Below are 20,492 nucleotides of genomic sequence, written 5' to 3' on the forward strand. Positions count from 1 at the left end.
AGCCAATCAGCGCCGCGGGTGACACAAAGTGGTGCTCTTTGCACGCGCTTTAAAGGCCGGGAAAAACTGGCAGCGCCGGAGCCCAGTCAGAGCGGAGAGGGGCGTGGCCAGCTCGGCCTTCTGCCCAATGGGAGGCCTAGGCGGAGGTGCAGGGCAGGCGGGGGGAGAGTGGCAGCAGCCCCACCCAGTAAGAGAGCGAGGCTCGCCGCGTCCCCCGGCAGCGCGGGCCAATGGGCGCGGGCGGTGGGCGGGGCAGGGGTGTCCGTGCCCAGGCTCTGGATTGGGAGCAGGGCAGGAGCCGGGCCGGGCCGGCAGCGTGTGCAGCGCTGCACGAAAATGCACTCGGATGCCGCCGCTGTCAGTGAGTAGCGCCACGGCCGGGCCCGGGCCCGGGCCCGGCGCTCGCCCCGCTGTCAGACCGAAAGAACCGCCCGGCTGGGGGCGGCTTCTCTTGTCCCTGAGCCGTGAGGCTTGGCCGAGCGCGCCACCGGGACTCCCGATGCCGGGGAAGGGTTCAGGCCCGCGGGTGCGGGACCGCCGCGGAGCGGGGCGGTGTGTGCGTGCCTGCCGGCGGGGCCTCTGCGGGTCAGAGGGAGCCCCGCGGCCCTCAGCGCGCTGCCCCGGGGGGCGGGGGCGGGAGCGGGCGGGGGCAGCAGCACCGGAGTGGGCCGGGGGCGCTCGGAGGGTGTGACGCAGTTTGCCCATCCCAGCTGGTGAGCGGGTGAGGCTGCGGCCGGCCCTCGTGGCCGGCTGTGAGAGAGCCGGGGTTGCCGAGGGGAGCGCGGGCCGCGGAGCTGCGTGAGTAAGGGAAGGCGGACGGGGGTGAATTCAGCGGGTTCCGCCGGGCCGGTGCGGGAGAACCGTGCTGCTTGTGCGGGGGACTGGAGCCGCGGCGCATGGTGGGAGGTGAAGTCCCTGCGGCGGCCGCCCCACGCAACGGGGGCGGCGGGAGGCGGCCTGGCGGACTACAACTCCCAGCGGGCCCTGCGGCGGCGCGGCGCGCTGCCCCCGCCCCGCGGACCCCCGGCCGGCTGGGCCGTCCCCGCCCGCCCTGGACAGCACGGGGGCATCGCGCCGCCCGTTCTGGAGGAGCGGGGCCAGGGCTTTGTCTCCGCAATAGAGTTTCTGGCTGCGCGTTCCGAGCTGCAGGAACCGCCTGCTGTAGGCGGGGTGCGCGGTGCAGGGGGTCACGCAGCGGCGAGGCCGTGGGGTGGCCGGGGTTCAGGGACGGGCACGGTCCGCTGCAGAGACCTGGCGGTCGTCCCGAGCACAACGCTGTCCTGCTCAGCGGCGTCCCTCTAAAACCTCCCGGGAACGTGTTCTCACTGCGAGAGGATTTGCAGCTCTGAGATGCTTTATTACTGTAGAACTTGCTTGTGGGAAAGATAATGAAAATTGAAGCTTTGATCGTGCGTTAGGCAATGATGGTCCGACTTTTGGACAAAGTCCTGAAAGCGGTGCGGGAAAGAAATGCTGCATAATGCCTGGATTTTCTTGAATCCTCCTGTGTCTCTTATAGTGAGATCTCATACAGGGGCAGCCTGGTAAAGGCTCTAAATCATAAGGTTATATCATTTTTACTGGTTCTGGTTTATTTTACCTTTGTATTTAGGGGTCATTATGTGTTGGTGGTGAAGGCTGCCATTAAAACAGAAATGATTGCCTCAGAAATAGAAGGATAACTATTCTAGAAAATGCCTTCTGTTCAGTGTCTTTTGTCATATGCCCTGTCAAAAAAAATGCAGGTCCTCATTATATACACGTGTGAGTTGCAGTTACAAATATTCCAGGGCTCCCTCATATAGGATGATTTGGCAACATAATAATTTTTAATTTTTTTAAAATTTAGCTTGTCTTCAAAAAACAGTAAGAGTAGTCCTCCTCAGCCTTCAGCTCTTACTGGCTTTTCATTAACAGTGTGCTGTGGAGTTATCGAATCTTGTGCCTCAAATTTTTTTTTTTAATTGCATATGTGTTATTTTAAATAGATATTTTTTCCTAAATGAACTAATTTCATTATCTGTAGCTTCATAGTGGTTGGGTTTTTTTCATTGATCTAAATGAGCACTTCTTGAAGCGAGAAGTGTTCATAGCATAGTTTTGCACATACAGGAGCTGGCTTATGGTAGTCTCTTGACTGAAGGTTTATTTTGCGCCACTGTTTTGATCCTTCTTAGTTCTTATGCTGTAAACTCCATTAATATGTTTTTGCTCAGTCTGAGTTTTACTTTCTGGATACACACCATTATATAAGGAAATCAGCTTTGCTTTGCTTTTTTCTATTGAAGATGCTTGCTTAAAAGTTTCTTGTAGCTCCTGTAGCTATAATTGGAAAAGCCTTCTCTGTATAAGACCGTGTAATAGGTTGAATTAGGCAGGTAAAGTTTTGTTTTACTGCTTCTCTTCATTCTGTTGTATCAGGGTGAGCTCTTATTTGTGTAATTGCAGCACTTCATTTAAATTTATTTTTGTCTGAGTACTTTTTGTCCTCTTAGTGAATTATTAATCCTGTGTTTTCTTTAATTCCCCTCCTCCCACACTTTCTTTGCAGGTACTGAAAGCAAAGACTTTGGGCTTTTTCAAAGCATTAGTTCTTAGTTTTGTTTGTGTCTTCAAGCAGAAGAAGATAACTCGCTTAATTTGTCTGTCTTGGTGCTTGCCAAAAAGCATAGCATTAGGAAGTACAGTACATCCTGTGATAGTGTTCACCTCTTGTATCCAGCTTAAATATTAGAGCATTTAATAGTGTGGTTGTTTCTTCTACAGGAAGTAAGACTACTTAACAGGGGCTTGAAGCAGAACCCTTAGTTTGTATGTGCCAGCATTTTTGTTGTACTCTCCAATTAAATTGTTTTATTTACAGTCATGGTCTGATGTTAAACAGAATTTTTACTTTTGGCTCATAAAGAGATGGGAACAACTACCAGTTCATTCAGTGAGGGGCATGTGTATATATGTATATACCTATAAAGTTGTATCTATGTAGATGGTTATATATATTTATATAGGGTTAGAGCTGCAAGGCTTTAGCTCATCCTGGGGAGCTGGCTGGTGTGGCACACTTGATGCAGATGTGTCACTGCCCAGACTGTGGGACTGGGTCTGCTCATTACTGCTCATGAGCTGCAGATTGCTGCTTCCCTGCTCTGCTGGTAGAGTGGTTTGTAGGAGCACCCTCTAATCCACTCAGTCAAATGTACCTGGGTTAGCTCTTGCCACTTAAGTTGTCTCAACTGGCAGGTTGATTTCTAGCCTGAAGTGGGTTAGGGAACGTGGCCATGGCCTGTGCTGCTGGCAGGGCTGTGGGGTCAGTCAGTTTTGGCAGGGAGGAGGAAGCAAGCAGCGGGACAGTGATGCCTTTGGCTGGCATAGCTGTTTCTAGGCTGTTGCAGCTCCTTCCTGAGCCACATTCCAGATGTGCACAGTGCTGGATACCCTATAGCAGGTGCTTGACAGGGTTGCATTTCTGCTGAATTAGCTAGAGCCCAAGATACAAAGTTTGTATTAGCTTTGTGCCCTTTGTAGGGTGCCAGGTGACACCTGGCATGAAGTTAAGAGTAATGCTTGCAAACAGCTCTCAGGTCATGGCAGCCAATGATGCAAAACTAGCTCACTGACACTTGTTTGAATTAATCTGATGGTAGAATAAGTGTTAGACTGGATGAACACTTGCCATCAATTGAAGTAGATGTTTTGCACCAGAAACCCACTTAGTGTTAGTCTTTGCTATATAGCACAAAACACCCAACCAAAATCACCTTCCAAGCAAAGCCAAATCCTGCCATGAGCCAGTTATGCAGAGTATTTTATCCTGTATGTTAGTATAGGAGAATTAGCCTAGCTCTTATTTGTTCAATTTAAGGTCAATGGAAATGTATTCAAGCTAAAGTAGCAGTTACACAAATTTTGCACTGTTTAAATTGCTCTAAAATTCTTAAGTAGTGTTAAACTGCTGTAGATCTTTTTGTAAACAAGCCTTCAGATTAGGATACTGCAAAAACACCTAGGTAGAATAAAGATTTGTTCCTATGGGGGCAAAAAAAATTATGCTTTTTCCTATCTATGCAGCATGCAGTGATCTTAAAGTATTTTGTTGCAGTCATTCTGAGTGGTGATAGCAAATGTTAAGAGTTGAATGTGAATGTTTACTTTTAAAATATTTTAGAGTACGTTTAGTAACTCCTACCATATTTTTTTGCTTGGATTTGGGTTTTCTGTAGGGTTTTTTATTTACTAGCTTAAGTCAGACTATGTTTTGCTTCAGAACATTTTAGGCTGTTGTGTTTGCAAAATTTACACAAATTTGCAGCTGTGTGTTTTGGATACTGCTGGTGTCAGCAGTAGCTCTGAGCCTGGTGCAGTTCTGGGTGCAGGCAGGCAGGAGGAACATTCTGCAGTATCCTGTCTTCAGCTTTAATGGCTGGGTCCTGATGCTCCTCGAGATAGCTTGGATCATCCCATCTAATTGCCTGTCCTTGCTTTGCAAGCTGGAATTCACTTCTGTTTTCCTTACTTTCTGAATCATGCCCTTTATTTGACCACACCAAATCAAGGGAGACCCTGCTTTTCAAGCCTGTTCTCTGCCTCCCTTGACCCATGGCTTGTTGTCCCATGTTGGACTGGGAGAAAGGATTCTTCTGCAGGGTGGCCCTGGTATAGGGTGTCACTGCCTGCAGGGATGCAGCTACAGACACACTGGAAATAGATTTTTAATCCTGTCTTTGACAGGAATGCAGAGTCAGCTCCTGTCTGTTGTGTACTGCAGTTTGGGACTCTCAGTCTTCAGGTGTGTTGTTAAGATTTTGTGTAAATAAGACTGATGTACATTTTTCTTTTGCCTTCTGTATTTAGTAATGAATACAAAAATTTTGCTTCCTGGACGTGAGCATTGAGGGCTTTCACCAAATGTAGGTTTCAGATCATTAATCAATTCATCATTAATCAATACAAATTGTATTGCTGTTAGGATAATTCTGTAAGTAGACTACAGACTATTAAATAGTATATTTTGTAGAAGATTAAATGATTCTTTTTTGAGTAAGTAAAGTTTATTTAAAGCTAACTCAGACAACAGAACTTTGAACTATTGTTGCTAGTACTACTACAAGTTTTTTTTTCTATCTCTGTTACTTGAAAGCAAGGAAAACAATTGAATAAAAGCCTAAACATGCTATTTTAATTTTTAGATATGAGTTTGCCTGATGTGTTTTCTGTTAATTTTTTTTCTGAGAAGTTTACAGCTGTATTTTAGCAGTAATAAGAATTACTACTATGTTATTACTACTGCGATTTCTATATTTAAATTTTAATATTGTATATATGGCATATCAATTTGGGACAACTATTTTAGACCTATTGTTAAAGTGAGATTTTGTATAGATTTTCTATTTGCTTAAAAAAATTAGCAGCTTTTAAAAGAAACTTGGAGTCAGCTGATCTTGTTTACTACTATTGTTAATTTCTTACTAGGTTTTTAATAGATTTTACTGCACCTTGTAGCTGTGTTTTGTCCAAGCTTTAAATTTCCACAGCAGGTACTTTTTTTTTCCCCCCTTGGTTTTCAGATGTTCATTTCAATAGTTTGGCAACACATTGCTCCTTCTGATAAAAAAATAGAAAAAATTGGGATTTGATCTCTAAAGTTTTTTCATTTCAGATAGGAAAGTAGAGTATTTGAGTCTAGTTTACCTGTATACTTTGCTTATACTTAAGATACATTGAGTTTTTTGTTTTTCTGTATTGTATTTCATGTGTGCATTAATGAGAGGGTGTAGAATGTTTTTTCTCTAGTTTGTTATGGAAGCAAGCCCAGGTAGCTCTTGTTTCTTTTACCTCTCTGTAATTCTCAGGTCCATAGTTTAAACCTTAACCTGTAATATTCTAAAAATTATTTTTAAACTATTTTCTTTTTAATTTTAAGTCATATATAATTGACTAACCCAGCCTTTAACCCTTAACATTGTGTTAATTACACACTGCAGACAATGTTTAAATTCCATTAACCTAGGTTGTCTCTGTCATTTCTTTCCTTTCTGGGTTCTGGATTTGCAATTATTTTACTCAGATTTTTTTTTTAGCCATTGCATTCTGAATTACTGCAAAGTATTTAATGCCATCTGGAATTTTCATTGCTTCAGACCTCACTGAAGATCAGCTACCTTTTGCATGAAAACTAATTTAATCGACAGAATACATATGCTTGTTTGACATATGCCCCTTAAAGTCATAGCAAACTTGCCACATATCATCTTTCACTATTTACAAAGCAAGCAGATTTCCTTCTTCTGTGTGTTCTGTCTTAGAATGGCTGGAATTGGAAGGGACCTGGAAGATAATCTAGTTCCAATCCCCCTGCCATGGGCACCAGTACCTTCTACCGGGACCAGGTTGCTCAGAGCCCCATCCAGCCTCACACTTCAGGCTTGGGGCCTCCACAGCTTCTTTGGACAGCCTGTGCTAATGTCTCACCACCCTCACAGTAAAGAATTTCTTACTAATATCTGATCTAAACCCACTGTCAGTTTGCAGACATTCCTCCTTGTGCTGTCACTCTTCTGGAAAGTCCCTCTCCAGCTTTCTTGAAAGTCCCCTTAAAGTACTGTAAGTGCACTAAAAGTGCTCTGAGATCTCCCTGGAGTCTTCTGTTCTCCCCACTAAACAAGCCTAGCTCTCAGCCTTTCTTCATGGTTAGCTGTTCCTCCAGTTGTCCTTTGTGACCTTCCTCCAACACGTCCATGTCTTCCCTGTGCTGAGGAACCCAGAGCTGGATGCAGTTTCCGTAGGAAAAAAAAAATAATTCAGAGCAATTCATGTGCTTTCAAACTCTTGTCTTTAGGTGAAAAATAGCTTCAGACATGGTGGCATTATTTGTGTCAGGCTCATCCAAGCAGCTGTGGAGCTTCCTGTGATGTGTTGCTCCTCTCGAGGTGGCACTGGCAGGGACAGGTGGATTAATCAAACACATTGCTGCTGTTGTCCTCCCACTTCAGAAGATCTTTCCTGTTTCTTCCTCTAAATCAGCTTGTGTTGCAGCTCCTTGGTGATCTGATTCAGAGCACTGGGATGGCAGGGTTTGTTTATTTATTCTGTGGGTTAGATTCCAAGTGTAGTGGGCTGACCAAGAAGGGGATCAGCAGGCACAACTTTGGAGGCTGGATAAGCATATGTGGAAAGTTTGGGAAGTGGAGGGGAGAGAGTGTGTCCCTAAAGAATACATTTGCAACCAGCTGTCCAGTTGCTAGCCATCTTGACCACTGTTGATCGGTGCTATTTTTGCTAATTTCTCAGATAGTGTTATTTGAGCATGGGAACTATTATTTTTTTGGATTTTGTTTCTTAAAAAAACCCAATCTTTTTCAAAATAGTATTTTTCACAGTGGCATAGGATACTTTGTGAATCATTCTTGAAATATAGGTAAAGCAAACACTGACTCACTGACTAATTCAGAGAATAACCTGAACTGTAATTTAACTTCCCTAACTTAACAGGTGCTCCTTGTGTTTGCTTTTATAACTGTAAAAGAAACCTGTTTTCAGTTTTAGCTAATTATCCCTACACTGTGCAAGCTTCCCCCGTGAGTGAAAAAAAACTTTGGGCTCCGGTCCTCCATATTCAAATGGTGGATGGTGTGACATCTCTTGTATTAGAACTGGAAAATATGTTGGTATAACTCTGCTAAGTCCATCATAGTTACGGATCCTATTTCTGAAGCAGCAGCTTAAAATTGTACAGATATTTCCAGCGAACATGTAAAACATACTGGCATGAACTGTGTGTTTTAAAGTGCCTAGGAATGTTTTGTTTCAAAGGTGAAACAAAAAAAATATACCTATATATATAATCCTAATGTTAGAGCACTTTTTCAACCATTTTAAGAGTGCTATCTGAAGTTAATATTAGATAAGAATAAATAAATATTTGCTTAGTGTTCTCAGCTTCTTACCTCCAGATATAACTAGTTTCTCTAACCACTCATGTTCTTTGTAGATTTTAGGCTAAGCAGCAAGGGAAACTGTAAAATTCATATTCCAGAAAGTTTAATCTGATCTGCCTGTTAACAAATCAAATCTTATCTTTTCATCCTGCCCTCCTCAGAATGGCTTTCATGTTCCCTGTTGTCCTTGTCCCTGTTTGCCCCCCTCTCGTTCTGTTTTTTTCTCATTGCTTTATATTGAATTGAGATTGACCAAGAAACTCAGGATTATTTTTTTCTTCCAAAATGGTTCTGCTTAGTATTGTTTGACTAGCAAAAATGGAACTTTATTGAGCTCTTAATGCAGGAAAAACTCTAGCACCCTGTTCAAGGTTCAAGAGTTTCCTATTGTAGCTTGGTAAGAAGATTAGATTGTCTTTGACTTTGTATGAATAAGGTTAGCTGAAGTTGGAAATTCCATCTCTGCTGCTTCTGACTTAGAGCAATTTTATTGCTGTGGTGGACTGGGGACAACACGTTAAGAAATAGGTAGCAATTAATTAGATGATACTCTGGCTAACAGAATAAATGACATGTATAATTTCTAAAAGTATCTTTTTATTTTTTTTTTAATTCCCTGTGATAAGAGAATTCCACAGGGATGTGTGTAACAAGTACACTTGGAACAGGCAGTTTTTCAGTTCCACTTGTTAACTTCATAGCAGTGTGCTTCACTGACTTGGCAGTCGGATGTTTAATGATGACCCTTGTTTATCTGGGTCATCTTAAGTGTATCTTGCGAGCATTCCTTTGAAATGCTCTGGATGGAAATAAGGGAATTATTTTTTTGACCTTGCATCTTGCATCAGCTGCTGGGCAAAGCCAAATTAAATGTCTCATGTTAGAAATGCTTTAGTGCATTAGCTGGGTAGTGACGCTAGGCACATACAGAAGCTTTTCACATACAGAAGAAGTTTGCTTGGAATACTTTGCTTATCATACAGTACATTTCTCTAGAGTGTTTTGGCACATGAGTTCTAGTGGGGTAGCTAATTTATTTTTCGTTTAAATGGAGATACTCTGTAGTAGTTGGCTGTCTTTAAGCCCTCTCAGCTGGTTTGTGTTCAGTTTCTGAGATTCTTTTTGGTTTGCCTGCTGTCTCGCTGGATCTCAGTTGTTTTCTTGTGAATTAGTTACTTTCCAGTTTTGTTCTTGCCACATTCCTAGCAAAAATAGGGAATTCAAAAGAATGGAGAAAAATTAGTTTCTTGCTCTTTAGCAACTGAAGCAAGCTCAAGTGTTTTCTATTTGGAGCGTGGAAGCAAAATTACCATCTATGCTATGGCTTCTTCCAAGAGGTGTCAGAGTATTTCATTATCAGTTTTTTTTGTCTCTTGTCTTAACAACTGCTGTATTGTAACCTTTGGTTAGTTATTAAAAAGCCATGTTTCAACTGTGCGAGTGTATTCTAGTCACTTATTTTTGCAAGGAAATTAGCATAAAGGCAAGTACATGTGTGTGAATAAAATCAGATTTTTTTAAGAACTAGGATTTTTATTAATGATTTTGGAATGTTGTATGGTACTTAACTTGGTTTTAGAATAGATGAAACAGAAGGACTGGGTAACATGGAAGTTACAATGATTCCCAATATCAGGGAAAAAAAAAGTTCTAATTTATTTTTTTAAATTCAGCTATAGTTAGCTATATTTCTGTTCTGCTGAGGGTCATCCATATCTTAAGAAATATAGATGCATATGCTATCTTTTTGCAGATTTCAATTGTTCTACTCAAGTGTTGAAAATGTCAGTGCTGAAAGAGTTGAGATTACTTTTAGTTTATAGTTCTGTGATGATTTTATTAAATAGCCAGAATATGGGAAGATCATGACTGCTGCATTTGGAAATCAGAAATTTAAAACCCTTTTTTTTCCTCCCCTCTAGATTTTCAACTGAATTCTCATCTATCAACACTGGCAAATATTCACAAGATTTACCACACCCTCAATAGGCTGGTAATGACTTGCCATTTTCTCTTAGCAGAATAGCTAAGGCTTTGGTCCAGAATATTTCATGATTGAAATCATTGTGATTACACTTCTAAAATTATAACTGCTTTGTTGTATGAAAGGCTATTGGGTTTGAGTTTGTGAAGAGATAAGCAGTATTCGTAAAAGGTGAAAGATTATACTCCAGAGGTCAAAGTGGAGTTTGAACTTTGAACATTGGATTTAGATGTTGCCTCATACAAGAAGCTTTCTTGGATACATTAAGTGATGGTAATCATCATAGTTACCCAGTTTCTTGCAGTTCTTCTGGAAAACATATTGAATGAGCAAGCTGTCCTTTTACACCCATGCAAAAAGTGAAACAAGGTTTTTGTGAAGACTCTTCCTGCTTATGTGCTGTGCATTTACATTTGTTTTATTGCAACTATAGCTGGAAATGGTGATACGGCTTCTGTGTGTACACTGTAAATTTAGTGGAAAAGACCCTGCCTGAAGAAAGGGGTAAATTCGTTTCCAGTGTTTCAGATGGTTTTTAATCAGTTTTCTTTAAAACACATATGCATGTTTATCCTTAAGCAAAGCCATTTCTGTGCTAAGGGGTAAATTCAGTCTTTCTAATGCTGCATTTATTGGAGAAATTATTAAGTAAAATAATGCCAATTTCCCACCTGATGGGTAAGTATTTCCACTCTTGAAATAATTTGATATGTTTTTGATTGAAAAAAACCTCAAAAATATTTATCAAATTCAATTTACTTGAACTTTTTAGATAAATGTGCAAGTGTAAGTTTTTAGGTAAATATGGGCTGAAAACACAAAGTCTACAATCTTAGGTAGATGATCCTTAAGTAATCAGGATGATATTACTGTCAAGTAAAAGTTAAAAATAGTACAGAAGAATGAAGATCACTGTCTTGTTTAACTGTGTCATTCCTGTTTCTTGCAGAATCTGACAGAGGACGTTGGTCAAGACGATCACCAGACAGGTATTTAATAAGGACAGAGTAGAGTAAAAATAGATGGAAACAGTTCAAACATGCTTTATTAAGCAAGTCTCTCAAACATAACTGGAAATGATGTTTTAGAAAGCTAAAGGAGTTTTAGGAAACAAGTGCCTGGGTTTCTTAGTTTTTTTCAAAATAGGTGTTTGTGCTTTTAATTTATCAAATTATGAAGGACTTGAACAGGTATCAGCAGTATCTGTAATTTTACTGTCTCTTAGTTTAGAAGACATAATAAAAAATTTTTCTCACTCCTGGGACTCAGCCTGCTGGGCCACAGAATATCCATGTTCTTACAGTGTTTTGAGTCTTGAAAGAGCATTAGTGAGAACAGAGCAGAAGCAAAACCTCTTCTGGCTGTTGTGATACCTGTGACTGAGTTTAAATGCTGTGCTCCAAACAACCAGCATTTTTCTTGACTGGTTCTGATGCAGGTTATTTCTGTTTCTTGTGCAGATTTTCAGTCAGTGTCTGAGTACTATCTATTTTTGAGTTCATATCTGTGTTTTGTTCCATGAAGTGTCATCATTTTTTCAGGCCTTCTTCTCAGGTGCCTGATACCAGCTTCCTGTCATTCTTGATTTGTCAGCATTTGAGCTTTGTGACTTGATGTTTTGCTAGGGTTCTTACCTCCTTTTGCACTGCCTTCAAGCCCTGATCACTCACTCAGCAGAACTGTTCTTCAAAACTGACCATTGTCTATCCAATCATCTGACTCAAAGCTTTTTCACTGTCTTGAGGTGATGGCTATATTTGCTGATGTTACCTTGAGCATTTAGCAAAGTGGAGAGAGCTGTCAGCTCCTCCTGGAGATTTCTGCCACACACTTACAAATCTAGCACACTCAGCCTAGAGCAATGAGAAGAGATGCATAGGACTGCATTGCTTGGGATTGGACAGAGCTCACTTAGGGATTGTGCACCCTCCTCTGTACAGCAGCAGGTCACTTTGTTTCAAGCTTGAACTCTTCTTACCCTAGCCACAGAAGGCTTCTCTGAAATACTTTCCTTCAGTGTGGTTAGTGATTTGATACTTGAAATTAACTCATTATGTAAATGAAAAGCCTCTGAAAAAGAGCTTATGACCAATAGTTGAAGACAGCGATTTTAATGTCCATAATTTAGAACTGATGTCCTCTCCCATCTTGTGATGGAGACCTGGAATTTTTTCCTATGTGTCCCAGGTGCTCTAAACTGATATCTAAGCTTCATACTGATTTCCTGTATGAAATGTGTTCTGTAATCTTTGTGTACTCTTGATCACCAAGACCTGTTGTGAAGCATTGAGGTAGTCCCCTTCTGTCACTAATCAGTAAGTGTTGATGTACTTGAGGTGTTTGGAATTTGTCTTACCTCTTGCCTAGCACTTCTGTGATAAAGTATAAGAAATTAACCTTGGTGCTCTTATTACCTGTATTGGAAGGTGCTTGAGCACATTACCATCAGTGTCAGTACAAAACTGTTCATCAAAGCCAGTATCCTATTGCCTGCACACTGTTGTTTGAATTAAGCTGTTTCAAAAGTGTAAATGTGCCTGTTGAATGAGTTGGGACACAAAATCTCAGTAAAGGGTGCATTTTTTTTGCAATAGCTGTAAAACCTTTCAAACCAGAAACAAATATGAAATGAGAACCACAAGTAAAGGTTGATAATGCTAGGTTGATTCCTCATCTTCAGATATTATTTCCACTATTATGCTTCTGCCCTGTTTTATGTCTCCTTGTAGGATGAAGCCCAAATGTTTACATAAGTTCCAGGCATGTTCATTTGAAATGTGTGTTTGGTTTTTTACTCGAATGAGGACAAATACACATGCAAGGAGCTCTTTTGGCCCTCATGAATGTAGTACAGTGAGGTTTTCTGTTTCTGTTTTGTATGGAACTTGACACTTCTGAAGTATCTTACTTGGAGAGACTGGCATAAATCTATAAAGTTACTTTTGAAAAATGTTTGATTTCAATGTGCCTAAACTTGTGGAACTTCTGTTTTCCAGTAAGAAGTTGTCAAGACCTATTAATTTTGTTGCACAATTTATAGAACTGTATAGGTGCTGTAAATTTGAGATTCTGTGTCTAGAACTCATTTGAAAGTCAGATTAAGAACTGTTGCAAAAGGTTTTAGTGTTGCCAAACCCATGTCAAGGTTTTTTATAGTTCTGAGATTATTTTAACCCTAAATCTTCTGACCCAGGCCTTATTCTTAAAGATTGCTGTTCATTTTCTGACGTAATTATCTGGATTATTGTCATTAGGTTGTGGACTTTGTTTTTGGGATGACTTAATGTATGCTTATCTAAATTGGATTGGGATTTCTAAAAGCTATTTTAAAAAATCTTAGTTTTAGGTTAATATTTATTAATAATAGTGTTAAGTTTTAAATGCGTATCACATTTACTTCAAAGCAGTTTTTGTAAGCTAACAAAAAATGTATTGGATGTCTAAGTTACTTAGAAGCAAATTGTATCTTTTGTAAGTATTAGCCAGATTGTCTGTCTGAAACCAGGCCCTAAAACACCAGTGAACTACAGGGAAGTGGCAGTTTCAGAATTCCTTCAGTGATTTGAGAGCTAAGATGAATCTTGTTTCAAAATTCTGGTTCCCTACAATGATTGCAGTCTCATGTGCTATAATTCAGTATGCATATCTGTCTGAAAAATAAGATAGACTTCAACTGTGTCATGGGCTTTGCCTTTTCACCTGTTTGTAGGTGTAAGAACAGCAGGCATTCAGATTCTGTAAACAATTTCTTTTTCTTGTAGTATGTATATGCATTAACTTGGAAAACTTACATTGGAAATAATAGTTGTTTTTCTGTTATAACTACAAATCTAGCAGCTTGTTAATAGCTTAAAGTCATGATTTGGTAATTAAATTGTGACTTACTTATCCAGACTAAAAAGTCTTTAAAATATGCTTCTTGTTGTCACCTGGCTTGTTTAAAACAGGGAGGTAACCTCTTCAACAAAAAGAAGGCTTCATTGTGGTTCATTAATCTTTGGAGGGAGAGAAATTGCTTTTGTCTCTGCTGGTTTTTTCTTTTGTTAGGTTACAGAAGAAACCCCTCTTGAGTCCTGAGCAATTCTGTAGTGTAGCATTCAAGACAGAGAAGATGATTTTTCCTTTTGCAACGGCATTGCAAGTTGTTTAATGTTTTGATGAGTATCTTAGCTTTCTCATCTTGTGTCTGAAAACTGATGATTGTAGCTATGCTTGTGGTCGTTTTGTTGCATTATTAAGTAATCAGCTGTATCTTCCCAATTGCTTCAGCATTCACAGTTTCTAATTATTTTTCCTTTGAAGCATCCTTCTACTGAAGCATCAGAAGAGCAGGATTCCTCACGGGCTTTAGCTAGAGAAGGTGAAAGTGCCATGCCTGTAAATAATTTCTGTAGGGACACAGCTTGTGGAGTTCTTCTTTATTGACTTTTTTCTTTTTTTTTTTTTTATTCTGGTTTTGTTGCTATTCTAGGGCTGTCCCTCTCTTTTGGGTTTTATTTTATATATTGTTTTAAATTTCCTAGGATGAATTTTAGCTCTTGAATTGATACTTCCATTTGGAAGCTTTGTCTCCTGCAAATTTGGAAGTATTCAATAGGATGTTTGGCAAACAGCATTTAAACTTGACAGGCTTTTGGCTGCTGGTGGTCTATTCAGCAGCCATTTGGAGGCTCTACCTTGCAAATGCTAGCTTCAAGTGTCAAAAAACTGGTGAGAACTAGGAGGGTTCTGCCAATCTTGAGTTGAGGCCTAGGAGTGAGAAACTTTGAAGATAATCACATCAGCAAAGCTGCACTTGGTAAGTAAAATTCTGTCAAATTTACATGTAGTCAGAGGTAGCTGCATGTTTGTTTGCAGATGGTCAGACTTTGGGAAGAGAAATTAACTGTGCACTGCTAGACCTAAAATTACTTTTAGAATTAGAAAGCTCTGTGTAGGAAAGGTTAATATTGCTATTTAGTGAGCTGTATTGTAATTTAAGAAATTGCAGGAGTTCAAAGTAAAAAAATCCAATTTAATAATTTTTAGCTTTATATGAAAATTAAAGAAATATTCTGCTGCTGTTACAGAGAAATTATAACTGCCCTTCAAATTTAATACACCAATTTTAGTAACAAAAGAAATACTTTGAAAGTAAAATCCTTACACTGTGTTTTTTAGTAGTTTAGAGATTATTCAAAATCTGAAGTTTAGTGAAGACTTGCTCCAAACCTCAGTTATTAAGATGTTAAGTCGTGGAAAGCATTTACAATATGTCCACCCGGTGTCTGTGTGCTGTCAGCTGTCAGTGTGTGAGGGCAATGTATGTGTGCATTTAAACCTACCAATTTCTGAGCTGTCTCTTTTCTTCCCTTTTCTGTGCCTTTGAGAGCTGCAACTAGATACATTCAAACCAAAAAGGATACAAGTTTTTCATAGGAGTCATTGGAGAAATTGGGTTGTGTAGTGAATTGTGATCAGTTTAAGCCTTTAAAGCAAGTTCACCAATCTTAAAAACATCCTATCATTTAAGGAGGCAAAGAGTCCAGCAGGAGTTCTTGAGTTAAGTTCTTTGGTTTGTATGGGGTTGCAGGTCTGACAAAATGATTTCTCTGTTCTATAACTGCTTTATTTTACTTTTATTTGTTTATTTTTTCTCTTTTGCTCTGCTTCTTTTGTCACAGAGGCCTTGCATATTTCTTTTCACAATCAACTGACCAGTAAACTGCACAAATTTGTGGGGGGTGAGGGGGATGTGTATTTTTTTTCTTGCATTTTACCAGCATCCAATGCCTGTGTCCATCACAAATGGATTTTTACTTTTTTAAAAGAAAGGCACTTAAAAGCAATCTATTTGCTCTTGAAGGAATGAGATAGCTACAGGTTATACTTAAGTAAATTCATATTTACCAAAAAGAGGTGTTCACTATCACATTTTCATTTATTAAGTTCATTGTGTGTCTTAAGTCTGTTGGCTCTTTCTAGCCATCTGTTGAGTTTTGCTGTCATCCTAGGTGGTTTTAGTCTGTGTAGGCTTTCAAAAAATACTTACTGGCAGAGTCTTCAGAAATTTGATCTGAAAGATAAATTATTGCAGATTCAATAACTTATGAGAGTAGTGTTTTTCAGTATCATTAATGTGGAGGCATAACTTGATGGAACAAATGACATTCAGCAGGTCAGGTTCCTTAGTTTGTTTAATTTTTAAAAAGCCTTTGATGTACTCTGAGTTTTTTATGGTCTCTGGCTTACCTGTTTCAAATATATCTGATATTGTTGAGGAGAAAATAATTACTATTGTCACTAATTTCCTTTTGTAATGTGTTCTGGACAGTGCTTCTAGAAATATGTTCTTCTGACACAGCCATTACGATTTTTTTTGTGGTAATAGTTTATGGAGCATAATACTTGCAAGTTTTTTGATTATTAGTTGAATTGTAATTTGAATTTACAATGCTGTTAATTCTCTTTCAAAAAAACAGTGTATGGCCATACTCTCCTAGGACAATAATGGGGAGGGAGTTTTAGGGTTAAAAAAAAGAATATATAGGAAGAATTTTTTTAATTGGAGAGTATTTCTTGAACTAGAGAGATTAATTTTCTTCTTAATAGATGGAAGTGAATATAAAGATAAGACCAAAGAAGGCATACTTAGTGCAAAAGCTTTATTAGTTGAAACCAGATTAGTTCATCTTGGTGTAAAAATTGGGTTGAACATCTTATGTAATACTAGAGAAATATGAACATAATACTAGAGAAATATGTACTTTCTTATGGGTTAGAATTTCCATGCATGTTTAAATAATGTACATGTAGCAAAGCCTGTGAGGCTCTAAGGTTCCTTACATGTGTTTCTCCTATAACAGGAGAGAGCCTTTCAAAGATTCGAAGAATAGGTAAGCAAAAGATTGCTGTCAGTGTTTGGTGGGAATTGGGCCTCTGATTTCAGTCTGTTCCCTTGGTGTCAAAAAGCAGTCAAAGTTTTATTGCTTGCTTCTGTGCTGTGATGTTGTAAGATAAAAGATTTTGTGGGCATCTTAACTGAGCGTAGCTAAACTTGGATGCTGTTGTAGCAAAGAGAAGATAGCTTAGGAATGCTGGAGTTCTTAATGTTTTCTTGCAAATTTCTTTGGCATCTCTTTGTGTCTGGATTGTTATACCTCGCTTCTCTCTTCCTTTTCTTTTCAAATTCTCTGTGTAACACTTCGAGGTGTGAGAGCTCTTGGAGCGAGCTGCTGTTACACACACCTTTCTCAGGTGTCACTGTGGTCTTCAGCACATGAAAGTAGGACAAAATTGTGCCTGGAGTGTTAGCCTACTGTTTCATGAGGCAGCAAAAACAATTTAATGACTTGGTGTGGTCAAAAGGAATGGTCCTGTGCTCTTTCTTGTGCTAATGTACAGAAAGTTGTTATTCTTTTTTTCCTTGGTTAATTATCTACAGATTTGGTGAGCTGAATTGCCACACAGAAGAGTTACCAGAGACAGGAGTATGTAGCTGAGAGAAGGGGATGGAAAGACTGCCACCTGATTGGCATCAGTGTCAAGAATTGGCTATTTCCTGTTTGGGGACCTTCATTTTTTGAGAACTGTTCAGTGCAAATAATACAGCCAGCCACTTATTTCTTTCCCTGGTGGCTGCTGACTGTCTCTACCTGTCCCTGCAAAACAAAACAAAAAAACCTCACAAAAAACCTGAAAAAAACCCTCTCACCAATGAACAAACAAAACCTTTCCTACCTCTTGCTCTCTGTATCACAAAAAACTTGAGGCTTGAAAATAAAGTTCTGTTTTCTAGAGGTAGGTGTTCACTCATATCTGTATTTCAAAAAGCAATGATCAGCTCTTAGAACTTTTGATTTGAATAAAAGACTAAAAATAAGGATGACTTTTTGGGGACCTAAATACCTCTTTAGGATAGTGTCAGTTCTTGACTGCTGTTAGACTGAAGTAATGCCAGTGCTACTGTGCATTTTGCTGTAGTACTTTTGACCTTAATGGAAATCTGGTCATAGGAAACCATGTAAAGCTGAGATGGATTTTGCTATTGAAAGGAGACTGTTTCTTTTTTAATTTTTAAATCCCCTGACTTCCTTCCCTTTCCTTTGTAATATGCCTATTAGTGGACACAGTTTAACTGGTCTGCAACAGTTTCATTTCTTTGTGCTGGTGTTTTTAATTCCCTCTGTAGGAAGTCTTCGGTCTTGCAGTTCATCAGACTGCTTTAGTAAAGTGATGCCTCCAAGGAAAAAGAGGAGACCTGCAGCAGGAGATGATTTATCTGCTAAGAAAAGTAGACATGATGGGTATGTCATCTTACCATGAGCTAAGACTGATGGAATATCTAAAGTTGAAGAGCTGATATATCATGTGTTTACTAATGGAAATAATATTGAAATTTACTTGGTTTCTCAGTGTGGAACCATAGCTGGTGATTGAACTGTGGGATAATGATAAGTATATGTAGCTTCAGTTTGCATCTCACCTTTCTCTAGACATACAAGAAGCATGTAGGGAACTTTTCCTTGCTCTAGTTGCCAGCTATGAAGATATGTACTTGTTTGTTCAAAACCAACTTCTAAGAGATACAGTACTATTTTCTCATATACATGCATAAGGTCTGGATTGGCTGTAATCAATCTCTAGCCTGTCAAAAAAGTGAATGTAGTTATAGTCCACTCAGCTCTTAAAGTCCTGCTAGTCTCTCCCTGTTATGTTGTGATTTGATATTGAACATAGAAGGGAAATTGCCCAGGTAAGGTGACAGCCAGTGGTTCAACAGTTACTGAGGGGCTTCTCATTGGACAGCAGAGGCCAAACAGGTTAAAGAGAGTGCATGAACAGTGTACTCTTTTGGCATGAAGTATTGGATGGCTGAAATCTCTGCAAGCAGTGGATTTCCAGTAGTGTAGTGAGTCATTCAGAAAGCATTGAATGTGCTCAGGGTGTGCAAAAATCACTATTTATGTGGACTAAATTCCGAACTTGAGGCTGTATAGAACTGCACACTCCTACATGATAGATGCAGGACTGCTCTGATGTTGAATAGTGGCTTATACAACTGGAAAGTTTGCTTGGCACTGCATCAATCAGTAGAATTTGAGCTCTGTTATACTCATGTGTTACTGATGCTTCCATGGCAGGTACCTGCAGGGAGGTTAAAAGAGGCATTTTTCTCCAAACTGTCAGCCTGAAATCAGGCTAGGTTCTCTCCTTTTTATACTCTAGCATGAGTAAGAAAAATACTGGTAGCCAAATTAGGCCTCTGGTCATGCCCCTATAACTCCATTGTGTTTAATAGGGTTGCACAACTGTAACTGCACTGGAATTTATTAAATGATCTGTTGATGCAGAAGAAAGAGATTTCAACTCTCTTTCATTGTATTGTAACACTAACTAGAACAAAAAAGCTGTTCATGTCCTTAATGTTTTTTGTTCCTTTTCAGAAATAATGAAATATAAAAGGTAAATAGTTGATAGAGGGCATTACAGGTTATTCACAGATAGGCATACAATGTGGAAGCAATACAAAGACAGACCCTTTCTTGAATATAGAGAGGTTCATAAAACTGAGTTCTACCTACCTTAGCCAAGACACTGATGATAGAAAAAAGCAACCCCCTAAAAAGTAAGCTTGCATGTAAGTAAGAAATACTGATTTGTGTAATTACATAAGAAAATTATAAAAAACTGATTTTTTGCTCTCTGAATACTGGATATTTCATCATTTTTAAGAGCTTGTTGCAAATGTAATTTGAAGGATTTGTTAATATCTGCCTCTCAGTTTATAAGTAATGGATCTACTCTTCATTTTACTGCCATGTAAATCTGTATTTAAGGGAAGATCTCAGCCTGCTTTTAGAATTGGAAGAGAAACCAGATCTGCTAGTCATGAGCCATGGGGTAATATCCTCTGATGTGGTTGCAGTTTTTATCTGACTGACTTCCTATAAAGATTTTTGAGCTTTCTCTGTTTTCCAGAGTGTTTATTTTGTTTTTGTCTTCAAGAAAACAGTTTTTTATTTCAGCATGACTGGAAATATGAAATTATTTGCTGGACATTCAGCCTGGTCTTGAAGCTGTATTTTCTTTCAAGGAAGGATTTTTACCCCTGTAATCTCCTTGAATGGGTTAGTCAAAATGCAGTCTCCTACTTCCATGCTTGTTTTAGTCAGGTGGAGTTCATACCTGTCAAGTTTAGTTTTTGAATCAGGCATCTCAGTTAGTTGAGCAGAAATCAGTCTGAAATCAGGAAACTACATCAGTGTGCTGTAGCATGCCTTGTTTACAAAGCCAGTTCTGCTTACTTTGTGTGCAGAGAATGCTATATACAGTAAAAAGAGTATAGTGGAATACCAGTTTATAGAATAAGGGTCTCCTAGGCCCAGTTCTCAGCTTCTGTTTTAGAGACACACTTCTTAGAAGCTGCATTCTAGTAACTCAGGATAAGCCTTCACAGGACATTAGTCTGTGTGGATTCTGTATTAAGTGAAGAAAGGCAGTCACTGAAGAGCTACACAGTCCTCTCCAGAAGAGCCCCTCTTTCCTAACAGAAGTGATTTGTCACTTCAAATACTTAATGGAGTGACATACAT

The 20,492-nt window shown here is 39.4% G+C and overlaps 1 protein-coding gene across 4 annotated transcripts in view; it reads left to right on the plus strand.

The window, feature by feature from the left end:
• The first annotated feature begins 259 nt into the window (after window positions 1–259).
• Window positions 260–20,492, plus strand: part of DCUN1D4 (defective in cullin neddylation 1 domain containing 4) — a 38,227-nt gene continuing 17,994 nt past the window's right edge. The window contains exons 1-5 of one of the 4 annotated variants that reach the window (XM_054291721.1): window positions 260–361; window positions 9,857–9,927; window positions 10,868–10,907; window positions 16,764–16,793; window positions 18,089–18,203. In XM_054291721.1, the coding sequence (XP_054147696.1) occupies window positions 337–361; window positions 9,857–9,927; window positions 10,868–10,907; window positions 16,764–16,793; window positions 18,089–18,203 (281 nt within the window). In that variant the 5' untranslated portion in view covers window positions 260–336. Of the gene's footprint in view, window positions 362–9,856; window positions 9,928–10,867; window positions 10,908–16,763; window positions 16,794–18,088; window positions 18,204–20,492 lie in introns of those variants that run through there. The other 3 variants (XM_054291729.1, XM_054291744.1, XM_054291736.1) reach the window with 3 other exon arrangements.

The sequence above is a fragment of the Melozone crissalis genome, unplaced genomic scaffold (assembly GCF_028551555.1).
Source record: "Melozone crissalis strain CALT ecotype California unplaced genomic scaffold, PUWL_Pcris_2 ptg000006l_1, whole genome shotgun sequence".
NCBI classification, from domain to species: Eukaryota; Metazoa; Chordata; class Aves; order Passeriformes; family Passerellidae; genus Melozone; species Melozone crissalis.